This window comes from Megalopta genalis, chromosome 16 (genome assembly GCF_051020955.1).
Source record: "Megalopta genalis isolate 19385.01 chromosome 16, iyMegGena1_principal, whole genome shotgun sequence".
Taxonomy (NCBI): domain Eukaryota; kingdom Metazoa; phylum Arthropoda; class Insecta; order Hymenoptera; family Halictidae; genus Megalopta; species Megalopta genalis.
This window is the reverse complement of record NC_135028.1, coordinates 5,407,270-5,420,677: the sequence shown is the minus strand read 5'-3', so window position 1 is coordinate 5,420,677 and position 13,408 is coordinate 5,407,270. Positions and strand designations below refer to the sequence as shown.

General features: G+C 39.6%; 2 protein-coding genes and 1 long non-coding RNA gene across 7 annotated transcripts in view; 2 read left to right on the top strand and 1 right to left on the bottom strand.

Annotated features, from left to right (window-relative positions):
• The window catches only part of PlexA (plexin A), an 809,381-nt gene extending 806,118 nt beyond the window's left edge, over nt 1–3,263 (top strand). For all 4 annotated transcript variants that reach the window (XM_076526877.1, XM_033482907.2, XM_033482918.2 and 1 more), the window contains one exon: nt 193–3,263. In XM_076526877.1, coding sequence (XP_076382992.1) covers nt 193–366 — 174 coding nt within the window. In that variant the 3' untranslated portion in view covers nt 367–3,263. The remainder of the gene's footprint in view (nt 1–192) is intronic.
• Nucleotides 3,264–5,088: 1,825 nt separating this feature from the next.
• Nucleotides 5,089–13,188, bottom strand: LOC117227529 (patched domain-containing protein 3). Of its 2 annotated transcripts, none has more exons than XM_076526878.1 (10): nt 12,940–13,188; nt 11,686–11,795; nt 10,774–11,020; nt 10,610–10,683; nt 10,099–10,540; nt 9,212–9,457; nt 7,780–8,082; nt 7,138–7,702; nt 6,586–7,068; nt 5,089–5,570 (listed from the first exon to the last, which is right to left on the bottom strand). In XM_076526878.1, exons 2-10 carry the CDS (start codon nt 11,784–11,786, stop codon nt 5,170–5,172), a joined length of 2,862 nt encoding a protein of 953 aa, XP_076382993.1. In that variant the 5' UTR covers nt 11,787–11,795; nt 12,940–13,188; the 3' UTR covers nt 5,089–5,169. The 2 variants fall into 2 exon arrangements, with proteins under 2 accessions (XP_076382993.1, XP_033338744.2); XM_033482853.2 differs by lacking the exon at nt 12,940–13,188 and adding an exon at nt 11,896–12,404.
• LOC117227547 (uncharacterized) lies at nt 12,223–12,567 on the top strand. The gene is made up of 2 exons (XR_004492104.2): nt 12,223–12,310; nt 12,401–12,567. It is a non-coding gene; the product is annotated as an uncharacterized LOC117227547 (long non-coding RNA).
• Nucleotides 13,189–13,408: the final 220 nt, after the last annotated feature.

The window sequence follows — 13,408 nt, the reverse complement described above, 5'->3', positions numbered from 1 at the left end:
GTAGGAACTTATTGTTAGTAGTAAAAGAACTCCCTTAAGATAGTATCATTCGCGCGATTAAATAACGATCATTTTAACAAACGTCCAGCTTAAGCGTTCATTCATTGGACAGATCACCCAACGATGTATCAAACACGTTAGGATGTATGCGGAATTTGTTGGTATAATAAATTTGTGTTTGTTTCTGTGCAGTTGCACACAACGGAGTTCAACACAAATTGTGCTCTGTACGAGCTGTACACGTATGCGGGTAAATACAACGAACAACTGATAGTGACACTGGAAGAGGACGAATTCTCACAGAAGCAGAGACTGGCATACAAGCTCGAGCAAGTGCATAATATAATGGCGGCGGACAATCCCTGATGTACCATGAACTCTATGAAGCACATGTCAAAGCCTGCCCGCCAAGAGTTACCCTGCTGAATACTCGACCACAGTTAGGTATTCTTGAGGAAGCACCAAGAGGACTGGCCTATCTTATAATCGATCGTCTCAGGTTTTCCGTGCAAGCCAGTTGTACGCTTAGTATGCGAATGAAATACACAATTACAGGTACACCCACAGAAACCTACACTCGTACACATACACTCGTCAACGGTCGTGGACACTTGCGAACACGCATTGCATACAGACACAAACAGGAAGATACTGCACAACGGACTGCTAAGCAAAGAAGCTTCACGGGGGAAGTTCAACGGGAAGACATTAAGTGTTGTTTGGATTAATACGTGTGAGAATTAACAGAGAAAAAAACAAAAGTCTTCTGAATGGTCGCTGGCAGGCGGGTGTGTGCGGCGATAATCAAGTGCGCACGCCACGCATAACTGTACATAAGATACCAAAATCACGATTAATTGTAATAGAATTATTTGATGTGCGGCGGCCACACCGGCCGGCGGCCATGGCACACAACAAATAAATAAACGATATACAACCATAAAGAAAGAATAAAAGAAAGCAAATGAAATGAAAAAAAAAAAGAATGAAACGGGATTTTTTCGCCAATGTTTCGCGGCAGCGATCAACGCCGCGAATCGGTCGGTGGACAACATAGGATTTTAAAAACACGAAACGAAGATTTCAAACGGCAAAAAAGTAAAAAAATAGACATTAGTGATATAAGTGAGAGTGAACGAATCGGCCGGTCGATCCCGATTGTTTGTAAATGTGTTTAAAAAGAAGCGATCGATAATGCCGCGCGCCATCGTCGGGGGATCGGCGATTTTTAACGAAGAAACATTTCCATCCACCGCTACTAGCTGAAATTTTTTGAATTACGAACTGACGAATTTTAATAAATAAGATAATTAACGATTAACGATGATTAATTAAACATTATGGGTATATTATATATACATGGATGGTATGTCGTATGTATATGTGTACATATATACACTTTATACCGGCGCAGAAGTATGTGTGTATGTATATGCAGTATCCGGGAACGAGCGCGCGTACAGTATCGGCGCGGACACGAACCGTTTTATCACAGGGGTCCTGCCGATTTCAAGGGAACATCTCGCGATCATTAATTGCGTCAACAAGATTACCACTCGGTACATCGAACGTGCGCGCCGACGTCAGCTTCATTCCTTCGACCGATCGCGCAGGGGATCGCCGTACTGTACGTACGCCTTGCATTACGCGTATTATTTATACTTACATGCATTCAAAACGGATAAAAAATGGAAGGAGTCATCCGCGAATCGGAGACAGACTGTGTATTAGTTAATAGGTATTAATCTATAGACTATGGCCGCGCGCGAGGCCAGCTCGATGTGACGGTTGTGTTGAGTGTGCGTGCTTCCCCTCCTTGGTCTCCAGCTCATTGTTCCATTTTATTATTAAACGTTCATTCTCATTGTCGTGCGTCACCATCATCGTTATCATCATTCCTCGCCCTATCACATTGTCGCTGTTTCATAATCATCGGAAGATCCTGATCCCTTGATCCTTGTGTCACTATCCCTCATCGTGTTACATGTAGTCGAAGATATGTCCACTATCGGCGCCTCCTTCTAACTCTTTCCGATCATCCTAGAAAAACACAGATTGTGCCACTCTCTCTCTCTTTCTCTTTCTCTTTCTCTCTACACTACTCTCCCTTGTAATGCTTCAACGCCTCCGTCGTCATGTTGTTGTCACTCTTAATTATTGTAATATATAATGAATAACGATCACTGTTGAGTATTGTCTGATTGTAATACATTGATATTGAATTGATATGAATTGATAATCATTAATTAAAAAGAAAAAAAAGCGTAACATTTAAACTCTGTGGATGTAGCCATATTGGTATGGGTGGGAACGTTCCGAAGCGCTGATATGCGGATGAGAGTGGATGCGGGAGCCGTTCGCGGGCGGACAGTACTCGAAAACAAACAGCCTGTTTCCTACTTGGAGACGTTTTACCTGCGCGCAAATGTTAACAACCACCACCCTCGTGTATTCATTGTAATCTATTTAAACAAAAAAAAAACAAAAAAAAACAAAAGGGATCAACGAAAAAAAGAAATGGAAACGAATGAAATTAACGCAATACGAATTTTCGGGAATCTGTGTGTAACAGTACACCGTCAGTGTCTCTCTTCCAAGCTCATTTAGACTACGTTCAAACCAACCGACAAACCCTTGTAACGCACACCCGCGGAACTCGCTGCGTAGAGTTCCCGCCGCATTGACTGCCATTGTATTTTAGGTATCCGCGTAGATTTAGTCTGAAACGATCATCACTAACGCGTGACAAGAATTCATATCGCCGAAGGGCAGCTCGGCACGCAGCTTGGCCGAGCGACCTTCGAGGGTGCTGTCGACGCGAGCGGCTGGTAGCGAATGCGAGAAAACAAAAACCGTTTTTGTGTATACGCGTGAGTGTGTCCCGTGCGTCAATTCAATGTGCAGTTGTCAGTGGAGAAAGTATTTATTGCTCAAAAAACATCGGAAGACCGTGTGTGGAAAGGTAAGGCAGCAGGGAAAGATACGGAGTTGGTAGGCTACAGGAAAGGAAAACGGGGGAGGGCGAATGATGATTGAAAAAAAGAGGGTAGTAGTTAGCGCGGACGCGTAAACGTGGCGGCGAACGAGCGTGGCCGATAAACGTTAATGGATCGCAGACAGGGTACTCCGTCATGTCACGAGGTTCAAAGCAGAGGAAGGACTAACTAGACAGAATTTCACATCGTTCGACCGTTATATCACTACTAAACAATACAAAAGTATATATAATAAACGAATAATAAAAACAAAAGAAAGAAACGAGAGGAAGTAATGAACTCGCAGCACCCTCCCCCGCGCACGCCGACTTCAAAATGGTACTAATAAACCCAAAGTGCCTCTGGTAGATTTTTGGGCATAAGCTTGAGTAATAAAGACTACATAGCGTTTACTATAAAAGCACGACTAACGACGCGATCGCTGATTGTAATAAAACGATGATAATAATAATAATTTAAAAAAAAAGAAAAGCAAAGAAAAGGGGAGGAAACGAATGAAAGAGGGATGGAAAAGGTAATGGTAAAAAAAAAAGCGGAAAAAGTAAAACGCGAGTGGGAAAGCGAGAGTGAAAGAAAAATAGTGAAAAACGTGTGGAAAAAGTAAGGGATGGGAGTGCGTGTACTGATCGCGTACGCGCGCTCGTTTTTCTTCGATTGAAATGAGAAACACGCAACACACACACACACACACACATACATACACGCACACACAAAAAAACAAGCAGCAAACACACAAGATTAAATAATGTGAAAAAAGCAAACCCGAGAGCCGGGCGAAGTGCGGGCGTACCGGGTGTACGCGGTGCGTACGCTAATTACACATTTAGATAGGTATACATATAGTCGGTAGCCTAGTCTCTATGTCAGTGTCTGCCCTGAGTGTCTTTCCCATGGTGTATCCCTATAAAGTGCGTGTACCTTGAACTCCTGGCAAGCGGACGTGCATTTCCCACCACCCCACCCCTCCCTGCCCCCGTATCGTTCGACAAGAAAAACATTCACCTTGCGTCCCCTGCCTAACAGTCGATTATCAGCCAACGGAACAAAGGAAAGAAAAGGAGAACCCTCCTTCTCCCCATCTACCAACGTCCTCCTTGCGCCAACTTATCACCCCTTCCACCACAGAATATCATCATTATTATCATCATCGTCATCGGAAGAAACTCCCAACTGCCCCCGCCCTCAACTCCCCTTCTTCGTAACGCGTTTAACTGTGCTCACACATCACGCGTCCTTCGCCACACTACCGATCGGCACGTTTTGCTAAGTAAATATTATTATTGTATCGATGGTTCCTCATTAATTATGGAATGTACGATCCCAATTTGTAAAATTCAAACTAAGTAAGGAGATGTGTATCGCCGTATCGTTCGTGCGTGGCTTGCTGCCCCCGGCAGTCTACTCTACCGTGTGTGCTGAGATCGTGTTTCCGGAGAACGTGCGCCTCTGTCGGATGCCTCTGTCGATGGGTGACCGTGGTACGCATGAGAGAGAATAACTTAGGCGTCTTCTCGTTTGTCCCGCTTGCGTGTCCCGCCTTGGATTTTAATCACCTTGATTCTGAACGGTCGCGTCGCATCGCATCGCATCGCATCGCATTGCATCGGAACGCATCGCATCGCATCGCGACAGCGAGGAACCGAACCGGAGGGACCGGAGATGTAAAAGGGGGGTCCGACAAACGCAGAAGACCCGAGAATGAGTGTCTGTGGACGTGCAAGACTGAGAGAGGCAGCGGAGGGAGCTTGCCAATCAATCCGAGGCCGCTCCCTCGCCGCTCGTTTTTACGTCATAAACATTAATTATGATTATACATAAAGATGATGAAGAAAAACAAAAAGATAAACGCATCCAGCAAACACGATTTTATGTTACGTTTAATGATAGTCATGTTCCTTTCCGATCAATAATTATTATTAATAAAAAAAATCTATATCAACCTTGCTACATTATTTTGTACTTGTTTTTTTTTAATCTTAATATATTAGATAAATATAAATATATATATATATTATAAATAATGCCGTTTTTAAGTTATCCGATCTTTATTATTATTATTATTTTTGTATAAATGTGTGATTAATAGTACGGATAGTGTAATAATTTTGTATGTTTATTGAACCAAAAATAAATATTATTGATAAAGAATCGACTATCTGGTCGTGCATTCTTTTTAACTTTCCGGCTCTTTGTTCAGCGGACTGGTCACCGTGTCCATCGCCTCCTCATGCTTCTGCGACGAAGGCTGCGTCGATTTGTACGATCGCAGGCTTCGCGGGCCGATTGTACTCAGTATCACTGGCAGCAGGAATAATCCGTGCCATATGCCAAACAATATCACCAGAACGAAGATTCTGAGGAACGCGTGGAACACGTAGCTCTCGGAGAACGCCATCATCGAGAGCGCCAGCAACGTGGACCCAGCACCATAAGCAACCGCTGCACCTATGTATCTCACGGCAATGTGCGCTCTCTTTGTGCGATCCTCGCCCCCGGTCTCAGACGCAGCGTGCACGAACGCGTGGGCGACGTGAGCCGCGTAATCTACGCACAATCCGATGCCCAACTCGAGACCTAAGCAAGTAAACAGACGACTGAATACGCTAACAATCGTTGGCTGATGTTAACGCGTCAATTGCCCAAAATTAACCTGAGAAACTCCTACAAAATCCAAATAATTTGATTTACAAAACTGGAACTAAAAAGTTCAAAGATTCTAGCAGTATAGGCATGTGTAATCAGCTGCGCCATTTTCAATCTTTTTTTGCATCAAATAATATTTTTTGGTTACAATACAGTTCGGTAAAATTTCAAACCTCTACCCCTTCGTTTAAGGGTACTATAGGGTTGTAAAACCAAAATTTTATCATTTATTTCCTCTCAGTTATTACTTGAAATATTTATACGAAATAAACGCAAACATGAAGCTGTAAACTAGCTTTATTTTGAATATTTTTGAGATTAATTCAGTTATTAAGATTTGAAGAAAAATCATTTATTTTCAAAGGGTTGTTATTACAACCAACCCTTTGATCGTTAAAAAAATCAGGGAATAATGTTCTGTCGCGTATTATTGTACACAAAGGGATGCCTAGCTTAAATTCCGAGATGTTCGTGAAAAAATGATGCGTGATTGCGCACGCATACTAATACGCAAAAGGAAAAAATTGTTCAAAAAATGTTAAGATGTATAATATATTCAAGTTGATTATTTGGAAACTTTTATGCATAATAGATACGTGGCAGAACATTGTCTCTGATTTTTTAATGACAGTTAAAACCCTAAATAAAGCTAGTTTGCAGCTTCATTTTCGCTTTTATTTCATCTAAATATCTTAAGCAATAACTAAGAAAATAAGAAGGAAAGTTATGGCATTCCAACCCCATATTGTCCTTAAACAGCGGGGCGGGGGTCAGAAATTTTCCGCAATTGTATTGTACACAAAAACATTATTTGGCACAAAAAAAAAAATTAAAAATGGCATGGAGTCCGCTTCTCTATACTTATCCTGTTAGGTCCTCTCTTGCATCCTAAACATCTTAGAAATAAATTTTAAATAAATTTTGGAAACCAGTCAAAATCACTCACCGATGCAAGATGCGATGTCTATCGTCAGCCCCCAAAAGTACATGAACCCGCAGACATTCAGCAGCGTGAGAAGAACGCACAAGAAGATCCAGAAGCAAGTCTGTATCTCGGCGATCAGCAACGCTGTCATTGCCATCACGCAGATCAACGCCAGCAAAACGTTGCGTAGGACCTCTTGAGAGATCAATTTGTCCGTGGTCCAGAGGCTGAACACTTCGCTCCAAACAGTGACGAACCCATCAATCCCAGCATCCCGAGCCACCTGGACACTTTCGTCCATCGCCGGGATCCACTGATGAGGAGTGAAGAATCGCTTGAAGACAAAGTCTATGGTGCTAGCTAGGATCGGCGGTGCAATTTTACCGCACTCCAGCTCTCCCTTGAAGCGGATGTTTCTCTGATACTTGCCACCGTTTTGACTAAATAAAAACTTCGATAAGTAATCGTTAAACTCGGCATCGTTAAGCGTCGTGGACATCAAATCTAGAAACAAAAGAATGCTTTTTATTAGCCTTCTTCGATACCGATGCCCACAAAATGTGTGTTGCCAACCTTTTAAATAATACTTAGAGACGAAGTTTCTAAAGTCGCTTGGCCACGGATTCAAGCTCTGCACCGTCGATAAATTAGCAAACGTTTCCGTCAGGTTCATTAATTTCGGGAACTCGGCAGTGTAATTGAACTCTCCCATGAGAATGATCGCTTCGAAGCCGCGGTTGGGATACTCGCGGTGGTGCACGTTGTAGTACTTGCTTAAATACGAGCTGCTCGGTATGAACCAAGCTGGGTCGAACCACTGCTGTAGCTCTAATATGCCCATAACGCCCACTGATGTAGCGGCAATGGTCACTAATACTATCAGTATTTTCCCAGGTAACGTTAAGACCACGTTCGTGTACAATTTCGTGATGAACTTGGAAGCAGGCTCCTCTTGCGAGCTAACGAACTTCTGAGCGAAGTTCTCGTGCACGATCCAAGGGAGTATCGAGTTCCTCTTATTCTCGATTCGTTTAGCATCCAGGGTGAAAAAGGCAACATAGAACGTGATTTGCAGTAAAAATGTCAATAGCACACCGACTGCTGCGTATATACAAAATGACTGAAGGGACGGCAATATCTAAGGGATAAACGTATAATCGAGCGTTAAATTTCATGTGCAGCATCAGTTAAACGCCGTAGATAGTACAAGCTTACCGTCGATGCTCCGATTACGAATGCAACAACGTCGGTAAGGGAGGTAATAGTAATCGCTGACCCTGCGTGTCCTAACATTAAAGCTATCCTCTCTTCCAATGGCTTCTTCCTGTTCGACTCGTGTGCGTGTACTTCCTTCCAAGACGCCATTATCAGAAAGTTATCGTCTACTCCCAGAGCCAATAAAAGAAACGGTAACGAAGTGTGCACTGGTCCGTAAGGTATACCGAGTACTGAACATACGCTAATTGAAGTTATAAATGCGCCGCCCACGCACAGGAGACCGACGGTCGTGAGGTAAATCTACAGACAATTATACATTTTAAACGGTAACGCTAAAAAGGACAGATTTCCAGGTGTATCTCTGGCTTTTTGATCAGCCTATGGTAGAGCTTCAAATACTAAAGCTAATGGTAACCACTTTTAAGGGCAGACGATTAATAGTTTTTGAGATATGTAACGTCAAAGTTTTTTTGTTCAAAATGCACATGTACCAATTAAAATTAATAAAGTTGGTAAAAAAATTAATTGTTGACATGAACACTGTAGCTTATTTTGTAGTCAATTTTTGTTTTAATTGAAAACATGTATGAACATGTGGTGCTTGTCTCAAAAATATCCGAATATTAAAATACTCAAAATTTGACTACACTTCTATGTCCTCCAAAATATTTTTAATGAAATAATATTGTGAATAAATAAATGTTAATAATCAGTTACACGTGTATTTCCAAAGGGAAAAAAAACGAACTTTAACAATATAAAAATTTCAGAAGCTATTAACCGTCTATTCCTAAAAGAGATATGTTACCCTAAAAGAGGGTATCATTAACTTCAATCTTTGAAGCTCTATCATTGTGCAAAATCTGATAAAAAAGCCCAAATTACACCTGGGAACCTCTCCTTGTAAGAAGTATGTTTTCTATATGCAGTACCCTGACTGCTTTCAGCAAATTCTCCAATTGTAAATAACTTCAAATCAAAGGTTTTATTAGATTGCTCAAAAGGGAGTTTTGTGTAATGGATACGAAAAATCGGTTTGCAAAATTATTACAATTAGATAGTACAATATTTGAATTACAAACTCGCAAATTTTTATACCAAAATTTACATACTTAAAAAAGTTATTTTCAATGCATTATTCACGAAATTACTAGATCTACTTAAATACTTATCTCGTAAATTAAATCTTCAACAATGATAACAATATTTAACTATATCATATTCAAGCAAGAATTGTTTTCCTATCAAAATTTGGTTTTTAAAATTTCTAAAACAATTGGTTGTATAATTCCTAGAAGAATTGGAGAATTGTCTAATTTTCAGCATATTGCATAAGACTGCCCCTTTAATTCGACAGTATTGATTCTATTTCACCTTTGACTTTTAGAATACCTTGACATAAATCTAATTAGTTTAATTAGGAACTTACTCGCCACCCTACCCAATTGTAATCGGAAAATATGACTAGAACATAGAAGAACATCAAAATGAATCCTATGGACAGTATATCCATGTGTCCAAACATTGTCACATATGTAACATCCCCGAAACTTCTACCAGCTTCATACCAAATGGCCACGGTATGGTTTTCATCTTTCTTATTGTTCAACAGTTTCGCATTTTTATGCAATATATTCAGATAGGACGATTCCCATTTGAAAACTTCATCTGTAGCCTACAGATTCAACATAAATTTTGTTACAAATAAGTCACCCTAATTTCGTTTATTAAATTGTTTATTACTGTTAAATTGTTTATTTTACACATATGAAACTATAAACACGTAAATATGAACAAATAAATGATAATAATAATAACTACAAGGACTGATTCTGTCTAAGATCAAAGATATCATGTGTAAGTATGTATAGTGATAATTTTCGTAAAATAGACATATATTAAAAATAATATAAGCAATACTTGAAATGAAGAAATATGCAAACTGATCTTGACAAAATCATCTGAAATGTTAAATAAGGCCCAAATCAAATTAAATTTAAGTTTCAAATTCTTTAGATCATACAGGGTGTTACATGCTAGTGTAACCACAAAATTCAGGATTTCATTTCAGTGATAAAAAAATTATGATAAATCGAAATTGTGCTATATATAAGTTTGATATAAATATAGTTACATTTTTTTCTTTAACATAATTTTCTTTTTTACATTGAAGAAAAGTCTAGAAATCTGTAGTAACACTTACATAGGTCACTCTGAAAGCGTTGTAAGTTAATAAATGGCATTGTAACACATATTTAAATTTATCAGTTCCTATATAGACATCATGATTCAGGCCTTTTAATGAACTTACCTTACCCAATCAGCTGTTCCAACATCGTTGCCAAAGTTATCCATGTCCACTTTTGAAAAATTGATGTGTACTGCCCATTGTGTCTTCACAGCTCTTGCTGATATGACTTTACCTTGTTGATCTCTTGTTATCCCACCTAATAAGCTTGTGAAATTCATAGGATGCCCTAGGGTGGGGCTAACTTTGGCTCTATTTACATCCTTTATAATCTCTTCAATAGATTTTTGTAGAATAACATTACTATCATAGTCCCAAATATCCACTAGACTACTTAAAAGGCAAGCTTCTGGCAAATTATTAACTATATTACAATATAATTCAGGATCAGCATGAACCGCAGGTTCAAAAGTTGTTTGATTGATTTGTGACTCGGGTTCCATGTCAAAAAAATTATCGTACTCCTTACTACGCTTTGGTCTCCTTGCAATACCTGATATAACAGGTACTCTATGCATTGAACAAAACAATATTAATTTCTAATTTAGACAACTACATCACGTATAAGAAAATTCTTACTTGAAGCACACATCTGTCCATGCAATATGGTCAGGAGTTTGTGAAGCGACCACTTGTTTTAATATCTCATTGAGCTGAAATGATTTACATATTCTTCTTGCTTATTGTTATATATGTTATATATACTAATATTATACTAATATTCAAGAAAAATATATAAATACTGTTATGAGGATCTCTGGCTGTAACACATTGTCAGCTGTTAAAATCATGCTTTCCAGTCTCAGGCCTTGCCCAAACTGATCGATCATCCAATCTGTGTCCCGAACAAAGTCTGAGTCTTGTGGAATCCATAGTCTCATGGGGTTTTTCTCTTGGTGAAAGGAGTGCAAACCAGAAAGAGAAATTAAAACTATCACGATACTACAGATAAGCCATTTCAGTGGCCGCCGTGCTATCTTTAACCCAAGTCTAGGACAGAAAGGATTAACTTCTAGAAGAAAATTACTTCATCGACATTTCTGTGAAATCTCAAAAGTCCCGACCCTTCCTAAACTATTCATTTTGTTACTTCATCTTTTGTGATAAAGTAGCTAAAGTAGACTTATACTTTTGTAGATAAAATAGATTTTAGAAGTGCAAGATTGAAACAATTGTTCTATGTATCACATTCAAATTTTAAGCGCACCATCAACGAAGCTTCACAGGTTCTACTTAAGAATTAATGGAAGTAAGAAATCCACACTGGGTATCTTTAAACATAATTAGACGTTATTGCATAAATGATTCAAGAGTACTACTTAGGAGTAATAATTAAAAAGCTTCATGGATTTTATGCATAATTATGTATAAAAGGTAGATTTTAAGATTTTTAAAATTAGGATCAAGGAAACTTTGGATCTTCGAACCAGGTGATAAGTATAAATATATTGTCTATCCGAGTTAAGAATATTGTTTTATTTTAACGTGGTATCTAACAATTTAAAAGAAAGAAACCCAACCTCTAAACACTAAATATTTTCACCTAAATTTGAAATTATTTTAAATAAATGTGTAAACAGAGTCCGCTTTTTCGAAACGAACTGTCCAAAAGCGCGGGAACTTTCGAAATTACTGAAAATTGGCTTCTCACTTACCCGTAAAAGAAGTGTTCGACAGACTCCGATATATGTTGCGGTATACGTTGCAGGTAACTTCGAATGCTCCGTTTGCGAACAATTCCCTCGTCGATTTCCATTACGTCACACTGAAATTGAATCACACCGTTGTGGTACTTCTACGTTTCATTTTTCGAATTTCATCCTGCAGTCGATGAAACCGTAAAGAGCCCACGCGATTTTGCGTACCTCCGCCACGAGAGTCATTCAGCTTGTGTTGTTAATTTTCTTGGCTTGGTTACTATGCTTTGCGACGGACTCCGTCGACGGAGGAAGGCCAAGGGTCACCTAACCTCTAAATCTGACGGCCGATTATATAGACAAACAAATATAGGATAGCGAAGAATAGCATGCCGTCGAAAACGAGCGCGAATTGAGCAAACCGGTCAACAGAGCTTTTGTAAAGTTTCAGCTCGGCGAACACGCGATTGTCACTTTCCATTTCGATGCTGCACTTATCACTGGCTCGAATGCATCAGATCGCGCGTCACATGCATGTATGTTCGTGTATAGGAACATGCATCCCACGGTCCGCGCGCACACGAGCCGTTGCGTCGACATGAAGCGAACTATTATTAAAATGAGCAGAAACGCTCCCGTTCTGGTACGTTGTTCCCGACCAAGCTTCTACTATTTTTAAAAGAACAACAATCTTTTACCAACATGTATTTTACGTTTGTATTTTTGCGACCAGCAACCAGTCGAATCGAATGGGGGTCAAGGTCCCCGAATTATAGAGGAAGGCGAGCCAGTTTTCTCGGTGTCAGCGACTGTTTCTTGTTTGGTTTGAGTGGTCAACATATTCACAAACGGTGTACATACTCCGAATAAATTATCATATTAAGCATTATCGAGAGGAAAGACACGTCGACAGAAATGTATAAATTGTAAACAGTCTCCTCGCAGATACAATAATCAATGTCGCGCGTGAAGTTTTTGTTCTCGAGAACTAAATTTAAAAAAATGATTGAAATAATTCGATGCGCTTGGAAATGGAAGAGAAAATTCAGTGGCAGAGGATATACAAAAATAATCGCACATTTCGAGCATTTTTAACGAGTCAGTTTTAAATATTCTGGCGCGTTCAAAATGGCTACCGTGATTCTTCAACTTCAACTTTAATTTCGATGCTATCGAACGCTTTTTTATCATCATAGTAATCAGGCATTGTTATCTACGTGATAGTAAAACTTCTCCGCAGCGTGGTCTTTGGAAATTAGAAAAATAACTCACCGAAAATTGTGGAGGGACAGATTTATGGAAAAATCAGTTTCCTTTGCGCCGGTTAGTCATCAACTGAGGCGGTTTATCCTGGCAGAGTGTGCGTCAAGGAGCAGCGGGACTTAAGATAATAATGGATTATTGACCTTAAACACGTAACTCTCTCGCTGAACGTACTGTAATCTATAGACACTGAACACTTATCGATTAAATACAATGATAGTGAAGATACTAGAAACGACGATCTTTTTACATATACTTCATGCGTGTTCGTCACCCGAGGAAGTATAATCGAAGATGCTGCCATGCAGTGTAACGCGTATGCATACGCAGTCTGCGAAATAACGAGTACAATTAATTTCTTTCGCGGCTTCTTTCATGTCTAATTATGAATTGGGAACCATGTGGGTACGCATGTACACGGTGATCTGATAAAATGGATCTTGCGTGCATCAGCTCTTTCTGAATAAGAAATGCTGCA